Raw genomic sequence first — 17,814 nt, 5'->3', positions numbered from 1 at the left:
GAGGGACGACGGAGAGAGCAAGACACAGGACAAAGAAACATCCCAACTCGGACAGGACAAAGTTTGGCGGTTTCACTTCATCCCCTGCTGACGACGGATTGAGCTGGCAGTTACAAAGAAAAGGACAACTCGCCGAAACCGGTTTGGCTCAGTGGATAGAGCGTCGGCCTGCGGACTGAAAGGTCCCAGGTTCGATTCCGGTCAAGGGCATGTACCTGGGTTGAGGGCATATCCCCAGTAGGAGATGTGCAGGAGGCAGCTGATCGATGTTTCTCTCTCATCGATGTTTCTAACTCTCTATCTATCCCTCTCCCTTCCTCTCTGTAAAATATCAATAAAATATATTTAAAAAAAAAAAAAAAAGGACAACTCGAAGATTTGAAACTAAATGAGAAAAATAATAGAATTTTATGCAGAGAAGCTCTGCTTAGCGATAAGATGATGAAAACGGGACTGAGAGGGAGGGTTCACTGGAGTTTTCACTGAACCAGGAGTGACCGTTAAAACCCTGACAAAGCGAATCTCTGACCACAAGAACAGCAAAAGTTGATGGTTTAATGTCTGGACCTAACTCCTTTGGGGAAAGTACTGTCTACATTTCTAGTCCTATCAGTTACTGCAAATAATTTTGGTATTTATTTCCAGACTTTTTACTATAATCATATAAACATACACATGCGCATGAATATTTTTAAGTATTATAAAGCAAACAAAAACATCATGTTAATAACATGGTTTTTCCTTTTCATTCAAAATAAAATGGACATCTTTCTAAGGCAGGGTATGATTGAAAAGTCTCTTATTCAACAATGTTAAGTCTTATATTTGCTACTTTACATTAATGTTTTTCTGTTTTGTTTTGTTTGTTTTTTTACAGAGAGGAAGGGAGAGGGTTAGAGAGTTAGAAACATCAATGAGAGAGACACATTGATCAGCCGCCTCCTGCACACTCCCTACTGGGGATGTGCCTGCAACCAAGGTACATGCCCTTGACAGGAATCGAACCTGGGACCCTTGAGTCCGCAGGCCAGTGCTCTATCCACTGAGCCAAACCGGTTAGGGCTACATTAATGTTTTAATATATTTGGGATTATATTTTAGAGTATGAGATGGAAACCTTTCAGATGGATATGAAGACTTTTGAAATACTTAAAAGTTTTTATGCTTTAAAAATATGTTCACTACAGAAAAACATGGAAAACAAACTCACCTTTATTCCTACCAGCTAAGACCTAAAACCAAAACTGTATTTAATAACTCGCCTTTTATCTCCAGTTATCACCACTGTGACCAATTCACAAGTAAATGTTCTTGTAAAACTCCATTTCCTTAGGTTCAAGTTCTAGAATGCACTTACCGGGTTAAATAATTTGAACTCCTTCAAATTGCTTTCCAGAAATGGCAGGGCAATTCAGTCCCTTAAATATCTGATTCTATGTCTCACTATACTTTCATAAAAATGACGCACTTCTCAGAACATATCTGCGTTGTGAAAAGGAACATGACTATGTAGTCATTACAAATAAATGCTAAATAAGCACATGGAACAAAGACCTTTATACTTTATATCACAAGGAAACACAGGTTTCACAACTGAAACACCTACAGTCAAGCACAGCGGTTCTCAACCTGTGGGCCGCGACCCCTTTGGCGGTCGAACGACCCTTTCACAGGGGTCGCCTAAGACCATCCTGCGTATCAGATATTTACATGACGATTCATAACAGCAGCAACATGACAGTGATGAAGTAGCAACGAAAATAATGTTATGGTTGGGTCACAACATGAGGAACTGTGTTTAAAGGGCCAGAAGGTTGAGAACCACTGGTCAAGCACAAACATGATGCTAGAAGGTCTGTTTGAAAGTAGACATTTTTGTGTAAATAAAAATATAGGCATTTCAATTTTTAATCTTGACATGAAATGTTTCTCACGTTCTGGTAACAATCATGCGCTGCTTCTGACATGAAATAAACAAATAAATAAACGTTTTACCTTGTTTCTTAGAAGCGTGTCTTTTTTTGAAAAGTGAGATACACGTAGCTTGGGTTTCTGATTACCTTGATTAGCAAGTGACTTAAAATTGCAATCAGATTCCTAGATCCCCCAGATCAAAAAATAAAATGAAATTAGATTTTTACTATGGGATTTATATATGACGACTAACCAAAATTCAACAAAACATAAAACGAAATGAGAAAATCAGTATAAATAAAATGCCCCCCCCTCCCCCCCCCGAAAAGCAAGTATAAGAAACTAGGGATAGAGTAAAGATAAATGGGCCTAATGCTGAAAGAATGAGGTTAGCCAGTGTCACTTCAGATGCAGGGAAGGAATGAGCAAGGTGCGTGAGCTGGAGGAAACACATCTGAAACGGAAGGCGTTTCTGCATCGGCTCAGAAGCCGGCCCAAACCTCAAGTTCAGGTGACACAAGCCTCCTCCTACACAAGCCTGGCTCTCCGTGTCCTAAATTCCTAGCCACAAACGCCGAACCAGGATCGTTCTACACCTTTTAATGGTGTAACGTGTTCAACGTGAAAGAGAAAAGGCATCTGTCTGCTTTCAGGAAGTAGGGTCGTGCCACATCGAATGCAGTTAGCGTTAGCGATGACGCGAAGGCCTGCCTGCTGCTCCCAACCCTTCAGCTGAGACTTTTCTACAGACAAATCTGGTCCCCACTGACGCCAAATAAAAAGGACAATGGCCAAAACCGGTTTGGCTCAGTGGATAGAGCGTCGGCCTGCAGACTGAAAGGTCCCAAGTTCGATTCCGGTCAAGGGCATGTACCTGGGTTGCGGGCACATCCCCAGTAGGAGATGTGCTGGAGACAGCTGATTGATGTTTCTCTCTCATCGATGTTTCTAACTCTCTATCTCTCTCCCTTCCTCTCTGTAAAAAATCAATAAAATATATTCAAAAAAAAAAAAGGACAATGGGGGGAAATTTAGAAGGCTTCACATTTCTGCATTTTTCATGAGGTTTTTTTGTGTGTTTTTGATATTTATCTTGGGATCTACATAGTATTATTATATACTTAAACAAAGTGAAAAATACTGCATTAATATGGACTGTAGCCCTAACCAATTTGGCTCAGTGGATGGAGTGTCGGCCTGCGGACTGAAGGGTTCCAGGTTCGATTCCGGTCAAGGGCATGTACCTGGGTTGCGGGCACATCCCCAGTGGGAGGTGTGCAGGAGGCAGCTGATCGATGTTTCTCTCTCATCGATGTTTCTAGCTCTTTAACCCACTTATAGAAACTCTAATATTCTCCTCTCAGAGCTAACAGGAGTGCGACCCTGGGCTATCAGTTTCTTACAGATCACGAGAAGGATCCCAAGATTACTTCACCTCAGACGGGGCCACTGGACTCACACACGCAGACCCGGTGAGCCACATGGAGTCTCCCTCCCATATTCGAATGAGGCCCCCATGCACTGTGGCTCTGAAAGTTTCTGAATCAAACACTGATTACACAGTTCTCACTAACAATTCATTTACCCTAATAGTTAACCATTCATTTATCCTAACAGGAATTTACATCCGAAGCAAAAGATGACTTAAAGAACCACTTCTAGTTCAGCTGGTCTTTTTGCGGAGGGAGGAGGGTTCACGTTTCCGTAATGAATTAGTACAACAAATGGTTAGCGCAGAAGACCGAGCGCGGGAGTTCTGTGGGTAGGACTGGCCCACAGGCTGTGAGCTGGAACAAGGCTTCTTAGTAAACCATGGCTACGAGCTTACAAAGTCAGTTACACAGACACCCACTGGGAAAGGGCAAAAAATCTCCCAGAGGAGCTCAGCAGACTTAAAGGAATCCTCACCAATAGATGGTGTTTTAAAAATATATATTTGTATTGATTTCAGAGAGGAAGGGAGAGGGAGATAGAAACATCAATGATGAGAGAGAATCATGGATCGGCTGCCTCCTGCGCGCCCCCTACTGGGGGCTGAGCCCACGTCCTGACATGTGTCCTGACAGGGAACACTCAACCTCTAAGCAACAGGAGCCGGCAACAGATGAAAGACATTCAAGAGCTAGCAAGTGTAGTTGTACCCATGGTGCCAAGGAAAAATGCAGTGTGCACTGAAAAATGAGAGATGACACTGCAATGGAGGCACAAGTTAAAGGAAACAGTCGTCCAGACCAGTCTGGGGGAACCAACGGCAAAGGGAAAAGGAGGAAAAGCCATAACGGCAGCCCGGCGTTAGGGCGGCGCTCTCTCCAACTTACACCACACGGAACAGACTGGGGACCCGAATGTATTAACTGGTTTCAGCTTCTCCAAGTCAAAACAACTCGTCTCCACATCTTAACTTAGTTCTTTTCTTTAACTGAGTCCAATACAACGTTTCCTTTAGGAACTTAAATAAAATTTTCCCTTTTGCTAAATCTAAGCTATACTGATTGGTTAGATGTCCAAAATCAGGATCATCACACATCGAAATTCTGTCACATACCACGGAGGCTATAACTGTTCTCACAACGTGGTAAGTAAAGTAGGTAGATAAAAAACGAAGTGTCTTATATTGAGATATGCTATCTAAGGTATCTCAAATTGAGATTTTGAAGTATGATGACATAACTCATTTGAAAAAAGCTATATGTCATCATGTCATTTTAAAATATGCCACTGGGTCTTATGGACACACTTATTTAGGGTTTTGATTTTATTAACGTCAAATTAAAAGGTATTTTATAAATTAAAAAATGGCTAGGATGCTTTTATTAATTTAAAACAAAATAACAAAATCACTTTTTTTATAAAGGAGAAGTTTAGCAAGAATAAGAGTAAATGAAAGGTATTTTTTAAAAAATATATTTTATCGATTTTTTACAGAGAGGAAGGGAGAGGGATAGAGAGTTAGAAACATTGATGAGAGAGAAATATTGATCAGCTGCCTCCTGCACACTCCCCACTGGGGATGTGCCTGCAACCAAGGTACATGCCCTTGACCAGAATCGAACCTGGGACCTTTCAGTCCGCAGGCCAACGCTCTATCCACTGAGCCAAACCGGTTATGGCTGAAAGGTATTTTTGAAGTACTAGAACTTAAGGTGAACACCATTACATTAATAGGGCCAACTCCTTAAATGTTCTCTGAATTTAAGAGTATATTAAGGAATAAATATTAAATTAAAAAAATATATATTTTATTGATTTTTGACAGAGAGGAAGGGAGAGAGATAGTTAAAAACATCGATGAGCGAGAAACATTGATCAGCTGCCTCCTACACATCTCCCACTGGGGATGTGCCCGCAACCCAGGTACACAAGCCCTTGACCGGAACCGAACCTGGGACCCTTCAGTCCGCAGGCCGACGCTCTATCCACTGAGCCAAACCGGTTTCGGCATAAATATTAAATTTATATAACAACTTTTCATTTCATAGCTTATTCTGCTTAGGTCTTAACTACTCCACAACTTGAGGCACCTATCAATGGAACACACAGTGATTAAAAAATGTAGTTAGATTAAATGGATACGAGTTTAAAATAGCAAAGACATGGAGAAGTTCTTCAGTTGAATGAAATGTAAACTGTCTACCACACAGTAATACCTAGAGTGAAAATTAAGACAGTCAATTATTCCCATAATGTAGGCAGACTTTTCTCAATTATAGGCTAATCACCCCACTTTGTTTTACATATAGATTTGAAAACAGGTTTCGTGCGACTTACCTCTGGACTGCAGTCCTTCCTGGAAGGCTGAGGAAGTGTTGAGGCACTTGAGCTGCGTGGGGACAATTCCGCGCTCTCCAGAGACTGCGAGGACCAACTCAGTTCATGTACAGGAAGCGCTTCATCACCCGACGCATCGCCCTTGACCTGAGGCGCATCGGACACCGTACTCCCAGGCAGAGAGCTGGGCGAGCCCCCCCTTCTCCGGAACTGGTGCAATGCTGTGCTCGGAGAGGGGCTCGGAGTTCTTGAAAAATCGCCAAGGCTTCCAGACCAGCTAAAACAGCTTCTTAGTGTCCCCAGAGTGGGTGGTGAAATGGTCTTTGTGAATCCGACGGTCTTAAAAGACGGAGACTCTTCATCAGCAATCACAGTTACACCATCTGGAGTCTGATCACTCGGAGTGTGTGCGACGTTCCTCTCAACCAGCTTCTTGCCCTCCAGACAATCTGATTCATTGAGATCAACCAGCTTTTTGCTCTCCAGACAATCTGATTGATTTAGTTCACCCAGCACCTTGCCCTCCAGACAATCTGATTGATTTAGTTCACCCAGCATCTTGCTCTCCAGACAATCTGATTGATTTAGTTCACCCAGCACCTTGCCCTCCAGACAATCTGATTGATTTAGTTCACCCAGCATCTTGCTCTCCAGACAATCTGATTGATTTAGTTCACCCAGCATCTTGCTCTCTAGACAATCTGATTCGTTGAGATCAACCAGCTCCTTGCCCTCTAAACAGTCTGATTCATTGAGATCAACCACTTTCTTATCATCTAGACAATCTGATTCATTGAGATTGGTCTTTTTATCTGTGTCAGCAGTTTCATCTAGATGTTGGGGGCTTGCTTTCTTTGATACACAGTCCATAGAATCCAGAGAATTGCAAAAAAACCTAATAGAAAAAACAACGGAAAGGATGCATAAGTATTTTAGTTTCCTCGCAAGGTGTTAAGATTCAGAATATGGCCGTTTCTTTTTAAAATGAAATCTCATAAATAATTTTATGCACGCTTCTATCACAGCACTTACCACATGGGATGAAAAGATTTTGTTTATGGACCTATTTTTCCAACTATACTACAAGCTTCTCAAGAATAAAATCTACGTCTCTCACTTTTGTAGCCCACACCTACTATTGTATCAAGTTCTTAATTAATATTAGAGCTCTTATATTCATCAGTATTTAAATATACTTCTAATAATACTTTGCAAAATGTAGTTAGTTTTTAAAGAAACTAAGAAAGTAGAAACAAAGAAGTAGGGACTGCCCCCCAAAACAGAGTTTTTCTAATACAAAAAGTAGCAGAAGTTCAAGGGGAAAGCTGTGCATTCAGGACTGAACTCAGGCAATAAAATCTGTCATTGGATCAAATCAGGTCGCACACCTCCAACTAGACTCGACGTTGACCTGAGACCATTAAAGCACATGGCAACGCAGTAGATAACACAACAGACAAACAGCATCCTAGAGATGGAACCCTACCTGCTTCTGGTCCCAGGAACCACAACGGCACCACTTTCTTGATTTTTTCTCTGCAAAAATGCTGCAAACTTATTTCTTGTCGTAGGTGGTGTGCTTAAGGTTTTTTTAATAGTAGTTCCATCCACCAGGTCAGGCATCAGCATTTTGGAAGAGTTCAAGGATATACTACCTTCACAGCCATCTTTTTTGGTCTTCTTTGTAAATGAAAGAGAATACTGACTCAGCAGATCATCTTCTGACATCTCCTCTGAATAAAAACAAAGTGACCATGAATAAATGTTTGTCCACATGCAGTTAAAGATTTGGCTGTAGCTTCACAGTCCATGTCCCTTTGTCCTAAGGATAAAGTCTTTTTTTTTTTTTTAAACTATGCACCAGAAAAGAAAATCCAAGGATAACTTAAATTTTTTTTTTCTTGGCTGTGTTTTACAATTTCACAAGTTAGTATGCGTTTAAAAAAAATATATTTTATTGATTTTTTACAGAGAGGAAGGGAGAGGGATAGAGAGTTAGAAATATTGATGAGAGAAAAACATCGATCAGCTGCCTCCTGTACACTCCCCACTGGGGATGTGCCCGTAACCAAGGTACATGCCCTTGACCGGAATCGAACCCGGGACCTTTCAGTCTGCAGGCCGACGCTCTATCCACTGAGCCAAACCGGTTAGGGCACAAGTTAGTATGCTTTAATGTTAATTATTTGTACAATTTTATGTGAAATAAACCAAACCAAAATTTCAGGACACAATCAATTTTGTAAGGGTATATACTCATGATACTAAGGGCTTAATTTTGAATGTAAAAAATAAAAAACCAATTTTAAGGAGATTTAGATGTAGATACGTAATTAATTTAATGTTTGATTTAAAAAATGTCCCAGTAAAACCATATCTATGTGAAATGGTGATTGCCAGGAGTCAGAAGTAATTTGCTAAGGAGCCCTAATTGGCTGCACGGCAAACGTATCCTGTGGTATTAGAATAGATCAAAGACAAAGTAATACAAAGGCTGCAGCCGAGACAGGCTGAGACACAGCGATAGCAGTAAGTGTCTTAAATTAGTTCAGTGAACTCTCGGTCTGAACAGCTTCCTCTCACAGGATTGAATGCCCATTACTCGAAAAAGTCAGTAAAATAGTTGGGGGCCCCAAAATACCAGAGACAAGAAGATGATACCTCCAATCCAATTTTAAAGGTACAGATTTTTAGATCAGTGATTTTGACTCCTGGCATGAGCCTAAATTTGTTTATTATGAAGGGAATTATGAGCCCTTACAGAAAACAAATATTGTAGGAGCCCCAACAAGGCTTCCTTAAGAAGCCACGCCAGACTAACCTCGTTTTCTTTTGGAATAAGCTTTAGACGAGCTACTCAGGAGATTTAGCATATCCTGAGGAGGACACTCAGTGTCTCTCCCATTATTCCAGTAAACAGCAGCCAGAATCTACTGTGTATTATTACATGGGGTTAGCAGCAGGCTGGTCAGCCCTGAAAATCTACTGGCGGTCATCAGTCTGAAAGGAGGGTGTCTCTATATAGTGCTTTAGATTTCTGCACTGTCTCTGATTCAGGTGAACATTACATAAGCAAACACATTTTAACCAAATCTTTAAGACACAGGAAGCCATACTTCTCAAATTTCTAGCTGACAAAGATAATACCCATATGTTAGATAATATAGAGATTCAAAAATGAAAAAAGAAAAAAAAGAAAAGACTAGTGTGCAGAACAATGGATTAAAATGAATTCAGAACACCTCAATAAGAAAAATTTCACCTGCAGTTAAGTGTAAATGTGTAACTGTACCTAGTTTAATAGGAACTGGCGGATTTTGATGATAAACTCAGTAAATGCCAGCAAAATGACAAGAATGCAAATAAAAGCTCACACTATCTTCGTCTGCAAAAACAAAATCCCCGTCTGGATAAAGGACTGGAACAGTGCCACAACTCTAAACCTCTACTGTGCTGCGGTAAGCGGACCACATGCTAACGACCACTCACTGCGACAGTTGCACAATGACGCTCCCCCGGGGACAGATGCGGAACGTTCAGTTAGGGAAGAAATCCAGGAGGGTCACAGAGCTGTCTCTAACTATATGACGGGCTGTCACAGGAAAAAGGGATTCGACTTACTCTGTTTTGTTTTATTTTTGTGTCTGTGTGTACGCCCAGGGGACAAGATCCATTGATGAGATGTAGTTTAACAAAGCAGACTTAGTAAGCAATGAACACGTGTAGTTACTTGCTTATGTACCAGGTGCTTTTATACGTTATCTTACATAACATACACAAAAGTTTGTGAAATAGTCAGTTTCATTCCCATAATAGAAGAGGAAACAAAGTTTGAGAAATATTATCATGAAAAATATTTAGGTTCATAAGGAATTTGGACATTTTGACCAAACATGTATAATCTATACCTAAATTTAAAAATTAGCCTTTGCTGGTTTGGCTCAGTGGATAGGGCGTTGGCCTGAAGACTGAAGGGTCCTGGGTTGATTCCAGTCAAGGTCACATGCCTGGGATGCAGGCTCGATCCCCAGTAGGGGGAGTCTAGGAGGCAGCGGATCAATGATTCTCTCTCATCGTTGATGTTTTTCTCTTTCTCTCTGCCTCGCCCTTCCTCTCTGAAATCAATAAAAATATATTTTAAAAAAGAATAATAAAAAGTAAAAGCATGAACTATAAGTTTGCAAAGGTGTTTGCTTTGTTTTTGTGGTTAGTCTTTTATTCATTCATGTAGTAGATGCTTGAGGGAAAGAATAAATAGATTATAGTTATTCTTTCTACTTCTTAACATGTTCTATGGTGAAAAACAAAAACCAAGAACTTTTTCCAATACCTAGTTTTCCATTCTCAGCACTTCTGTCCAACACTGTACTGGGGTTCCAGCAGGCAAGAAAAAGAAAAAAAAGGCATCCAGACTGGAAAAGGAGAAGCAAGACTGTCTTTACTTATAGGGAATCTGATTGTTTATATGGAAAATCCTAGAGTCTACCAAAGTGAATTCAGCAGGGTTGCAAATTACACAAACCAATTATTACCTTTCTATATACTAGAATGACCAACTAGAAATCAAAATCAAAATATCATTTACAATAGCATAACAAATCTGAAATATGGGGATCAATTTTATAACGGATGTACAAACCCTGGGTAGTGAAAACTATAAAGCACTGCTGAAGACTTAATTTAAATAAATGGATCAGAAAATTCAATATTCAGATGTCAATTCTCCCCAAATTGAACTATAGGTTAAACTAATTCCCAGTCAACATCACAGCAAACTTCTTAAAAAACAACAACATCCCTGGCTGGTTTGGCTCAGTGGATAGAGCATCAGCCTGCAGACCTCAGGGTCCTGGGTTCAATTCCAGCCAAGGGCACATGCCCAGGTTGTGGGCTTGATACACAGTAGGGTGCTTGCAGGAGGCAGCCAACCGATGAGTCTTTCTCATCAATGATGCTTCCATCTCTCTCTCCTTCTCCCTTCCTCTCTGAAATCAATTTAAAAAATTAAACAAACAAAAAACAACAAACTGACAGTTGATTCTAAGATTTAAATGAAAATGTGCAAAACAAAGAGTTAGCCAAAACAACTTTTCAAAAGAAGAACGAAGGGACTATACTACTTGATTCTGAAACTGACTGTAAAGTTACAGTGATCAAGACAGTGTGTCCGGCATAAAGACAGGGAGAGAGAGCAATGCTTCACACTAACACTTCAGAGTTAATAACACTCACACACACACGCCAACCGATTGCCACCAACTGTGCCCAGGCAATTCAGTAGGGAAGGATCATCTTTTCTTAAAAAAATATATTTTATTTTTATTTATTTTTTTCATAGATTTTATTGATTTTTTACAGAGAGGAGGGGAGAGGGGTAGAGAGTTAGAAACATCGATGAGAGAGAAACATCGATCAGCTGCCTCCTACACGCCCCCACTGGGGATGTGCCCGCAACCAAGGCACATGCCCTCGACTGGAACCGAACCTGTGACCCTCCAGTCCGCAGGCCGACGCTCCATCCACTGAGCCAAACCGGCCAGGGCAAGGATCATCTTTTTAACAAATGGCCCTGGGACGACTGAACCGGCAAAAACGCAGCCTTGATCCTTACCTCATATCACATAAGAAAATCAATTAACAATGCATCATAGGCCTGAATATGAGTTAAAACTATAAAACTCCTAAAAGAAACAGGAGAAAGCTTAGTGACCCTGGGTTTAGCAGAGATAGATTTCTTAAACATGACCACTGCTACCGAGCATCTCACCAAGCGAAATACATACCGCCTCTTGGCCGTTTCACAATGGACAGCTTCCTTGGCAGGGTCAGCCCTTTGGTGCTGACCACCTGCTCCCTGCCCGCAGTGCTTGGGTTGGCCTTCAGTCTTGTAGCTCCTGGAACAGGGGCCCGCTCAGGTCCAGGGCAGTAGTTCCTATGCCAAATGCTATGAACACCAGACGGCTTTTGAGATGTACTGTCATCCCAACTACGACTTCTCGGCAGGGCAGGCTAAAATAGTAAAAGCAGAAAGGTTTCTTGAAAAAAAGTCAATTATTTCCCTCTGTAGCAACACAAATTATAAGCAAATAATTATCCTTAAAAAGAACAGCTTTTTAATGAATTATCTGTCCTCTAATGACATGTCCTACACTTTCTGTTACATGTACCTTGTATTCTTAGGTTCCTCTTCTAACAAGAGGCAAGTGATCTTATTAGCTCATCTTAAGAAAAAATAGCCCTAGCTGATTTGGCTGAGTGGCTAGAGCTTCAGCCTGCGGACTGAGGCTCCCAGGTTCAATTCTGGTCAAGGGCACATGCCTGGGTTTCAGGCTCGATCCCCAGTATGGGGCGTGCAGGAGGCAGCTGATCAATGATTCTCTCTCATCATTAATGTTTCTATCTCTCTCCCCCTCTCTGAAATCAATAAAAAATATATTAACAAAGGAAAAAATAAACTTCCTAAGATAAATGGTGTAAGATATAAAGGCTGCAATGGAAGAAATGTGGACAAAAGTTCTTTTAAAATTTGACATTAGTTTAATAACCACCTGGCAATTAAGCCTCTAAATAATCATTTACATACCCTTTACAAACCACCTGAAAGTTAAAACCATAAAATTATGTCTTCAAAAGTAATCAACTATCCCACCTCTAGCAATCGGTTGGGCCAAACAAAAACAATCTAATTTCCAAAACTCTTCGTTTCTATTAAACCCATACTTGGAACTGACTTTCGTGGACGAGATGAAGAAACAGCTCCTTTGGTCTACACTGAGACTTCCATAACACTTTCTCTGAGAAAGGGCTTATTGCAGGCAGTACTGGTGTATTTACCACCGTTGTTTGAGTGAATGTCAGTTACAGGATCTCTCATCCTCAGACCAGAACACTTGGGAACAAGCTGGCCTGCCTTCACTGCCAAGTCCTTTAGCCACTTTTAGCTGTCTCGCTGGTTAGTGTCTTCTTTCTCATAGTTTCCATTCCAATCCAGGCCTTTTTACCCTTGCTCATTCTCATTTAATAATTCAGTCCTTTACTAAGCATTTATTAAGCACATAAAACATGCTTAGGCTAGCTGATGTTCTGGAGTACAAAGAAAAAAACCCGTAATCCCTCCTTGTAAGGACTTTGCAATGAAAGCTCATAAAACCCTGCCTTTATGAAGATTACATTATTTTGGGAAGAATCAGAAAATAAACCAAATAAATTACATAGCAGTAAGTGGTAAAAAGAAAAGAAAAATGTTATTAGAGAAAGCTGATGAAGATGAAGAGTCTGTTTTTGACTGTGGATCGATTTCAGGTAACAGGAAGTCATTTAAGTAGAGATTATGTGGCTGGTACACACACTAGAGATTGGGTTAGAATAAATATGAATGAAGAGGCCGAAACCGGTTTGGCTCAGTGGATAGAGCGTCGGCCTGCGGACTGAAAGGTCCCAGGTTCGATTCCGGTCAAGGGCATGTACCTGGGTTGCGGGCACATCCCCAGTGGGAGATGTGCGGGAGGCAGCTGATCGATGTTTCTCTCTCATCGATGTTTCTGGCTCTTTATCTCTCTCCCTTCCTCTCTGTAAAAAATCAATAAAATATATTTTAAAAAAATATGAAGAGAATAGAGTCTGAGTGAAAATATGAACAGAAAAGAGGGAATGGGGGAGAGTGGACCATAAGGGATAGACAGAATTGGGGAAAAGTAGAAGAAAACAGGGAAGGGCTACAGAACACAACAGGGGTGTTCATTAAACATTTGCTAAATTGTGAATCAGGGGAAACCAAGTTGTACTTGCAAGGGCAGTGTTTCTAGTTTTGGGTCTTCAGCAACATGACAGGGTGAACAGGGTAAGAGGAGAAAAGAGGCATCAAATCCTTGGTATATTCAAACGGAACGTTCAAGTCTACAGGTTTTTAATGGAAGGAAATTACCCGACATGCCTATGTTCTAAGAGACATAATTTCTTTAGCACCAAGCTGTTTCTGATCTATACTCTGCACAGTGCTTGGCTATAAAAATGCTTCAAAGATGTTCACTAAATGGAGAGCTGCCTTCAGTCACAGTTCTGAGACATAACTGATGTGTGTTTAGAAAGAAGCCATTAGAAGGTTACCGTAGCAGTGTCTGGGTTGTAGTCATCAATCTGTTCAAAAGTATTTATATCTTTATTTCCAAGTGCTATTTGAAGAGCTAGCGAATCATCAATATACCTAGGTTGGTAAGATTAAGGAAAAATGTTTTTATTAACAATGGAACAAAACCCATTATAATAAGAAAGAAAAGTGGGCCTGGCCAGTGTGGCCCAGTGGTGGAGCGTCAACCTATGAACCAGGAGGTCACGACATATGCCTGGGTTGTGGGTTTGATTCCCAGTGGGGGGTGGGCAGGAGGCAGCCAATCAATGATTCTCTCTCTCATCATTGATATTTCTCTCTCCATTTCTCCCCCTTCCTTTCTGAAATCAATAAAAATGTAAATGGGAAAAAAGAAAGAAAGAAAAGTGTATTCCATTGTCACAGAAAATCCTCAGGTTTATAACGTCAGTGGATGCTGACTTCCACACTCAGCACTCCCGAACCACAAGCACATTGCCGCATCTCTGCTTGTCAAGGCAGGAGCTGGCTGTGTCCTGCAGCAAAGCCCGGAGGCATCGCTCACTCCCTCTCGAGAAGACGGAGAGGAGTCCTGGCGGCCAGCTGAGTGGCTCAGGCTCGCACTGCCCAAGTGAGTGGCCAGTGGCTGTGGGAAGGGCACCCTCATCGGGAGTCCTCGCACACCCACAACGCCTCTCCTAATACATCCAGCTTGCTGGCCACAAGTGTTTCTCTTTAGGTGTTCCCTTTGTTTCTGTTGTTGTTTTAAAGATCTATTTGGCTCCATTGGAGGACTCACAGATCAGGCAGCATTCCTAGTGCTGTAGAAAGGAGCTGTAAGTGTCACCTTTGGAATATGTTCCTATCAAGTCAAATTAAGTAATTAACAAGCTATCACGAATGAGCCACAGATTTACAAACAAAAAGTTGCTCTAAGTTTTCACCAGCATGCTAGTTAAAATGAACAAAACACAGATTTCATTATAGAAAAGAAAGAAACAGTCGGTAAGCTTTTCACTGAATGTCTCACTAAAAATGCCACCGTGGGCACAGGGAGGGACGGAGAAATCCTACCACTGGTTCAGAAAGGATACCGCCCAGCATAGCTCAGCGCTGCAGGGTCCACGTCATCTCCATAGTCATTCAGAGGGACGAGCTTCCTTCTGATGGGATCGAACACCAGCTGGTACAGGAAGGTGTTGTTGGCCCGAATAAAGCCTTTGATGTAGTCCTCTGGGACTGTTATGTTCATCTTGAGGTAATGTCCAAGTTTCTTGATAACCTAACAACGGATGCAAAAATATTTACGCGTTATCTGCAAGAATACAGAATGTATTAGCCCCGAGACCCATCTGCTTACATGAGAGGATGAGGAGAAACAGAAAAACCAATTGTTTTTATCTACATTAAAAACCTCTACCAGCAAACACAACCATGTCAGAGCACTTAAAATGCTGTGTTTCTATAACAGTATTTTCTTTGCATCTTCTACTATTAATCCAAATAATGAGAAATTCAGTTGCACATCAAGTTTACATTCCTAAGTACATATTCTTCACACTCAAAGTCCCTTTTATTCAGAAGGCAAAAAAACCGAAACATACACGACTCGAGAATTAAAACCCCCCAAGTGTTCTTAGATCACATTTTGAAAGAGAAATTGGCATTCTAACACCTACTAACAGTCAAGGACGATTAAAGCTTGACGTGGTTTTAAATAGTTTCTATCAAACTCACAGATGGAGAAGGGAAGACCCAGAGAACTGAAGGGATCCAGGAGGCCAGGGCCTGACCCTCCATTCCCAGCTCTCCCACCGTCTCCCTCCCCAGACACCACAAGGCTGCACCAGCCTCAGCCCTGAGGACGCGCGTTGACCCTTGGAAATAAAAGGGGACTCTGCTCTGCAACCCGAGGGCTTTGGAGAACTACCCAGCGGGGAGGAAGGGCCAAGACAGCAGAGGAATGCCAGAGCAGTGATGCGAGCAGAGATGTGATGTGAGGATTACAGGCAGCATTTCCCAGAGGCTCCGTGACACCTCGGATAGCACAGCAGATCGCAGGAGGAAGAGATGAGAACCCGCTGCCTCCCGTTAAGCCACACCACAGACATTTATGTACATAAACGTGCAATTCTTCTCATCATTTCATTTGTTTTACAAGACACAGCTATTTTTCATAAAAATGTACCAGCTATGCCGAAACCAGTTTGGCTCAGTGGATAGAGCGTCGGCCTGCGGACTGAAAGGTCCCAGGTTCGATTCCGGTCAAGGGCATGTACCGGGGTTGTGGGCACATCCCCAGTAGATGTGCAGGAGGCGGCTGATCGGTGTTTCTCTCATCGATGTTTCTAACTCTCTATCTCTCTCCCTTCCTCTCTGTAAAAAATCAATAAAATATATTTAAAAAAAATGTACCAGCTATGTTAATATGTAATGAATTTATTATTAATTTTAAGTGCAGTAATAAATAATTTCAACTTTTGTTTTAATTTCTGATTTGGTAAATGTCAGTAGCTATAACCTATATAAACCGAACTACCACCACAAAAAGCTTTTAGGAGTATAAAGGGGCCCAAGCCGGTTTGGCTCAGTAGATAGAGTGCCAGCCTAGGGACTGAAGGGTCTCAGGTTCGATTCCAGTCAAGGCACATGCCCAGGTTGTGGGCTCAATCCCCAGTAGGGGCCATGCAGGAGGCAGCCAATCAATGATTCTCTCTCATCATAGATGTTTGTCTCTTGCTCCCTCTCCCTTCCTCTCTGAAATAAAAAAATATATATATTAAAAAAAAAAAAAAAGAAGAGTATAAAGGGATCCTGAGACCTAAAGATTGAGAACCACTACATTGAGTAATAGGACAGAGATAAAAAGATGGTACGTTTTGCCCTAGCCGATTTGGCTTAGTGGATAGAGCATCAGCCTGTGAACTGAAGGGTCCCAGGTTCGATTCGGATCAAGGGTACATGCCTGGGTTGCAAGCTCGATCCCCAGTGGGGGGCGTGCAGGAGGCAGCCAATCAATGATTCTCTCTCATCATTGATATCTCATCCCTTCCTCTCTGAAATCAATAAAAATATATTTTAAAAATTTTTTTACAAAAGATGGTACTTTTTTTTTTTTAATATATTTTACTGATTTTTTACAGAGAGGAAGGGAGAGAGATAGTTAGAAACATCGATGAGAGAGAAACATCAATCAGCTGCCTCCTGCACACTCCCTACTGGGTATGTGCGCGCAACCAAGGTACATGCCCTTGGCCGGAATCGAACCTGGGACCCTTGAGTCCGCAGGCCAACGCTCTATCCACTGAGCCAAACCGGTTAGGGCAAAAGATGGTACGTTTTAACATTATTCCTACCCTAGAATATTTTAAATAGCCCTTAAGTCTCTATATTACTCATTTTAAAAACCACTAGTTTGTAATTGCTGAAAACATGGTTCATTATAGTTGCCAAAAGCAAAGTTCTAGTGTCTTAGTCATTTTACTTCAGTGACACATTATTGGCTATTAACATAGTATAATATTTAAAATCCATATTCTTAGTGTCTTATCTATTATTTAAGAAACGCTTCAGAAGTCGAGTATGACCTTTGGGGAGTCCCTCTTACCTTTACAATGTCTGGGTTATTGGCTAGCCTCAGCACTTTGCAGGCCTTCGCTAACCCAATCCCGCGCAGTGATGAGAGATAGTCACAGCCCGAAAGAATGCACATGTACCGAAACTTCTCCTCTGTGAACACATCCCCAAGCTGTCTGCACATGCCCAGCCGAGCCTGGTCAATTTCCAGTCCATTTCCAAACTGGTCCATTTTTAAAATCACCTTTAAGAGGAAAGGAAATTGTTAATACCTATACGGGCCATTTTTATTTTTTATTATTCAATTCACTGCAATATTTCTAAGAAACCTTTCTTGTTCTTCATCAGGGCAGTGAGAGAGCCGAGACAGGTCGGCCAGTTAACTACTGTCAAATCTGTAGACAAATCAAGGTGAAGCATGGGCTGGGACTCTTGACACAAGGGATACCCTTTCTACACCTTTACTTCCT

The 17,814-nt window shown here is 41.4% G+C and overlaps 1 protein-coding gene across 3 annotated transcripts in view; it reads right to left on the bottom strand.

The window, feature by feature from the left end:
• The window catches only part of EXO1 (exonuclease 1), a 34,947-nt gene that overhangs the window by 7,431 nt on the left and 9,702 nt on the right, over positions 1-17,814 (bottom strand). For 2 of the 3 annotated variants that reach the window (XM_059677479.1, XM_059677480.1), the window contains exons 6-12: positions 17,376-17,588; positions 14,863-15,050; positions 13,789-13,885; positions 11,466-11,691; positions 7,169-7,415; positions 5,683-6,577; positions 1,996-2,097 (exon numbers count right to left, since the gene is read on the bottom strand). In XM_059677479.1, the coding sequence (XP_059533462.1) occupies positions 1,996-2,097; positions 5,683-6,577; positions 7,169-7,415; positions 11,466-11,691; positions 13,789-13,885; positions 14,863-15,050; positions 17,376-17,588 (1,968 nt within the window). The remainder of the gene's footprint in view (positions 1-1,995; positions 2,098-5,682; positions 6,578-7,168; positions 7,416-11,465; positions 11,692-13,788; positions 13,886-14,862; positions 15,051-17,375; positions 17,589-17,814) is intronic. The other variant, XM_059677482.1, reaches the window with a different exon arrangement.

This window comes from Myotis daubentonii, chromosome 20 (assembly GCF_963259705.1).
Source record: "Myotis daubentonii chromosome 20, mMyoDau2.1, whole genome shotgun sequence".
NCBI classification, from domain to species: domain Eukaryota; kingdom Metazoa; phylum Chordata; class Mammalia; order Chiroptera; family Vespertilionidae; genus Myotis; species Myotis daubentonii.
Note: the sequence above shows the minus strand (reverse complement) of the source record. Positions and strands in the feature narration are given on the sequence as shown.